The sequence below is a fragment of the Prunus persica genome, chromosome G3 (assembly GCF_000346465.2).
Source record: "Prunus persica cultivar Lovell chromosome G3, Prunus_persica_NCBIv2, whole genome shotgun sequence".
In the NCBI taxonomy this organism is placed as follows: Eukaryota; Viridiplantae; Streptophyta; class Magnoliopsida; order Rosales; family Rosaceae; genus Prunus; species Prunus persica.
The window spans coordinates 11,456,361-11,459,714 of NC_034011.1; the positions used below are offsets into that span (position 1 = coordinate 11,456,361).

The 3,354-nt window shown below is 35.2% G+C and overlaps 1 protein-coding gene across 1 annotated transcript; it reads right to left on the reverse strand.

Annotated features, from left to right (window-relative positions):
- Positions 722 to 2,249, reverse strand: LOC18779482 (PLASMODESMATA CALLOSE-BINDING PROTEIN 5). The gene is made up of 3 exons (XM_007213108.2): positions 1,596 to 2,249; positions 1,377 to 1,404; positions 722 to 1,061 (listed from the first exon to the last, which is right to left on the reverse strand). The coding sequence occupies exons 1-3, from the start codon at positions 1,927 to 1,929 to the stop codon at positions 905 to 907; spliced, it is 519 nt and encodes a 172-aa protein (XP_007213170.1). The 5' UTR covers positions 1,930 to 2,249; the 3' UTR covers positions 722 to 904.

Below are 3,354 nucleotides of genomic sequence, written 5' to 3' on the forward strand. Positions count from 1 at the left end.
TACTAAAGAAACATAAAGATAACATATGAAAGAAAACTTAAGGATAGCTTGCCGGAAACTAGAAATTTTTTGATGGAAAATGAGAACTCAAGGTCCCAAAAGCAAGAAGGCCCAACCTTAATCAATAGGCCAGATTTCTTTTATCTTTTCGGAGGATCCAATCTGGTTTTTTTTTCTTTTATCTTTTCTCAAATTGAACTCCCAAATAGAGAAAATGAAGAGCTGGCTTCCAATTTTTTTGCTCACTTTCCATCCACTAACCGACCTAAACCCTAAACCTAGAGTCTAAAAACAATGCCTGAATTTCCGTAGGAGGAAAGATGCATGTTGCTCTTTTTTAAGGCCCTCCTTTTTCAATTGCCAAGTAAACTTGCATTTCCTTTATATTTTGATACTTTTCTTTTTCTTTGCATAAAACGAAGAAACTAAATAATTGCTTGAGATGTCAGGACGCAAAATAATGCAGTGCAGCTGTTTTTTGGGAAGTCGTGCAATGTATCTCTCTAATAATTCATGTCATATTGAACAGTAAATAACAAATGTTAATCTGATCACTATCAGGGGCCACCACATGCTCATTGTCTTTTATACTCAAAAACTTTTTCCCACATTTAAAATTTTTAAAAAAAGCATTTTCTTTTATATTACAATTATTTACCGCCCGTGAATATGATTGCGAATCAATTGGCTAAATTAAAGCATACGTATAATAACTCTCGTATTTGGTTTAGTTGGCAAAAAAATGACATAAAATATATTGATCTGCTTGATTTTGTGAACCAAATTACAAAAAGCTCACACAGATAACAAAATCGAAAGCAATCTAATTCTATTTTTGCTGACCTAATAATCTCCTAGGTGTAGAATTGTCATGTAACCAAAAAAAAAAAAAAAAAAAAAGGGGCTAACCCATTACCCATGAAAATGCAATGAGCAGAAGACTGGTCATGAGATGCCAAATCCATAGCTGAGAAATCTGATTGCTGCCGTTGAGATCTTCACTGGGCCCCATTCCATACGCTGTTGATGGACTTGAAAGGCTTGCATTGGTCGATGACAAGCTGTGCATCATAAGAACACCAATAATGTTGTGCAAAATCTTGAGTGACAAAAAGCTAAGAAATATGAACAAGATTTGAAATAAACCACTACTCTTACTCTATGCTTAAACATTTACCCAAATGGGCCAAACCCAGTTATTAAAATTGAAAAATGAGGGAATATATCGAGGGGTTATAACTTATAATGAGATAATCCGATCAATCACAGAGTTATTATTGAAAGAGCAAATTAAAACCCTCGACGCAACCCCTCACCATAACCTCTCATTGAAAAGCTCCCTAAAAAGTACTAGTAAAGAAATTGCAATGGGTTACCTGGATGGGAATTTGCACTTATTATAACCTGAAATTAAAAAAATAAAATAGTAAAAATAAGAAACATGTTATTTAATCCGAATTAGATCTAAATATCTAAACCCAACAAAACCCATCTGTGATCTAACTTCTTAATCTCCAATTAAACCATAAACCCAGAAAGAAAATTTAACAAAAGAGAAAAAAAAAAAAAAGAAAAAAAAAAGGGAGAACACTTACTGGGGTTCAAAGAAGTGAGAGCGGCAGTGTGATCAAAGTTGCAGCTTTCGTCGGTCATGCCGTGTTTTAGAAAGTAGTCGTTGAAGACGTAGGATGCGGTGTTTTGGATGTCGGTGGGGTCGTAGCAGGGCCCACCTTGCTGGATTGGGCTGCAATCAGCCCCACCAGCTCCGCAGGCCCAGTCCAGCGCCGACTGCAGCTGGGCATCCTCGGCGTTGTTCTTCGCCACGCACCACAGCTCCATGGTAACGACGCCGTTCCTGGCCATGGAGGGCGGGATCAAGTTGCAGATCGAGAGTGAGAGGAGGAGGCAGAAAGCTAAGCCTTTGTGCATTTTGGGGGAGAGAGAGAGAGAGAGCAGCTGAGGGTAGAGTTAATTTACGAAGTGAAATTGGCGTTGGGTTTTTCGAGAGAACGAGAAATAGAGAGAAGGGAATATAGCCGTTTGGTTAATTTATTAACTGGGGAAGATGGGAGGGCCTTATGGGGGAATGGAGGAAAAGTGACCGTTACTGTTGGGAACTTATTAGCAGAGAGTGTGAGATGGACAAGAAGAGACGGTGAGGACACAGCCAAAGTTGCAAACCAATTCATCTGTGTTCTGTAACAAAACTTCTATTTTCGTGATTCGTGAAAGCGGTACCAGATGTGTCAAACAGGCCGAGTCGGCCAGCACGGGCATAAGTCCGACCCGTTTTGAATCGTGTAATGAATTGTTTTGAAGTTTAAAAGCATAAAGATATTCAATTAGGATTTTTAAGTAATCAATAAAAGTTTGGTGGTATTCAATTAGGATTTTTAAATAATTAATATAAGTCCAGTGATATGCAATAAGGACTTTTAAAATATAAAAAAAAGTATCGTGATATTCAAAAACTTACTGATTTTAATGTATTTCATTAAATGGTGTATTGTGTGAGATTTTTGAGTGTGTGATATAAATACTAAATCACATAACAAATCCTATTCTTCTATGCCTGTTCTCACATATGCTCTAATACTTTTTTTTTTCCCACTATTTTTTCATGCTTTCTACTGTACAAAAAAAATAAAAAAATAAAAAAATAAAAAAATAAACTTTTCATAAGAGAGATGATAAAGAAACACTAACAAGAGAGAAGATATTGCCTCTTCTGGAGTTAATGGACATTTTTCAATGGCTCTTCTTTCCTTGTAAACAAGCTTCTTTGGAGCAAAATTATCTTTTTGGTACTTGTTTAAGAATCTTATGCTCTTTGGGGATCAAAAGCACATATGTTGAGAAGTCATTAGATAACATTAATTTTTCAAAATCTGAACTCATGAATAGTTTTAAAACCTGAATCGATGAAACAAACAGTAGTCAAAGTGATTTTTCAAGAATAGCTGGTGTAAGGGCATAACTACTTGGGTGGCACTCTGGACAACTTCACATATTCGTGATGATTTTCTATCTACATTCTTGATTCAGCTCTGACTTGCTTTCATGCCACAATCACGATATTTCCTTGTATATAGTGTAATGGTATATGCCTTCAGGTTATGTATTTATGTGAATGATGCTGGGTGATAGAGTTCAAGCTTGTATAGAAATATAAGTAAAATCTTGTTATTACAAGATATTAAAATCATAAGTAAAATCCTAAGTGAATTAAAATCATAAGTAAAATCATGTAATTGCAATCTATTAAAATCATAAGTACAATTATATAATTACAAATCCTTGAAATCCATTACATTAAAATCATGTAATTAAAATCTATTAAAATCTCAATTGAAT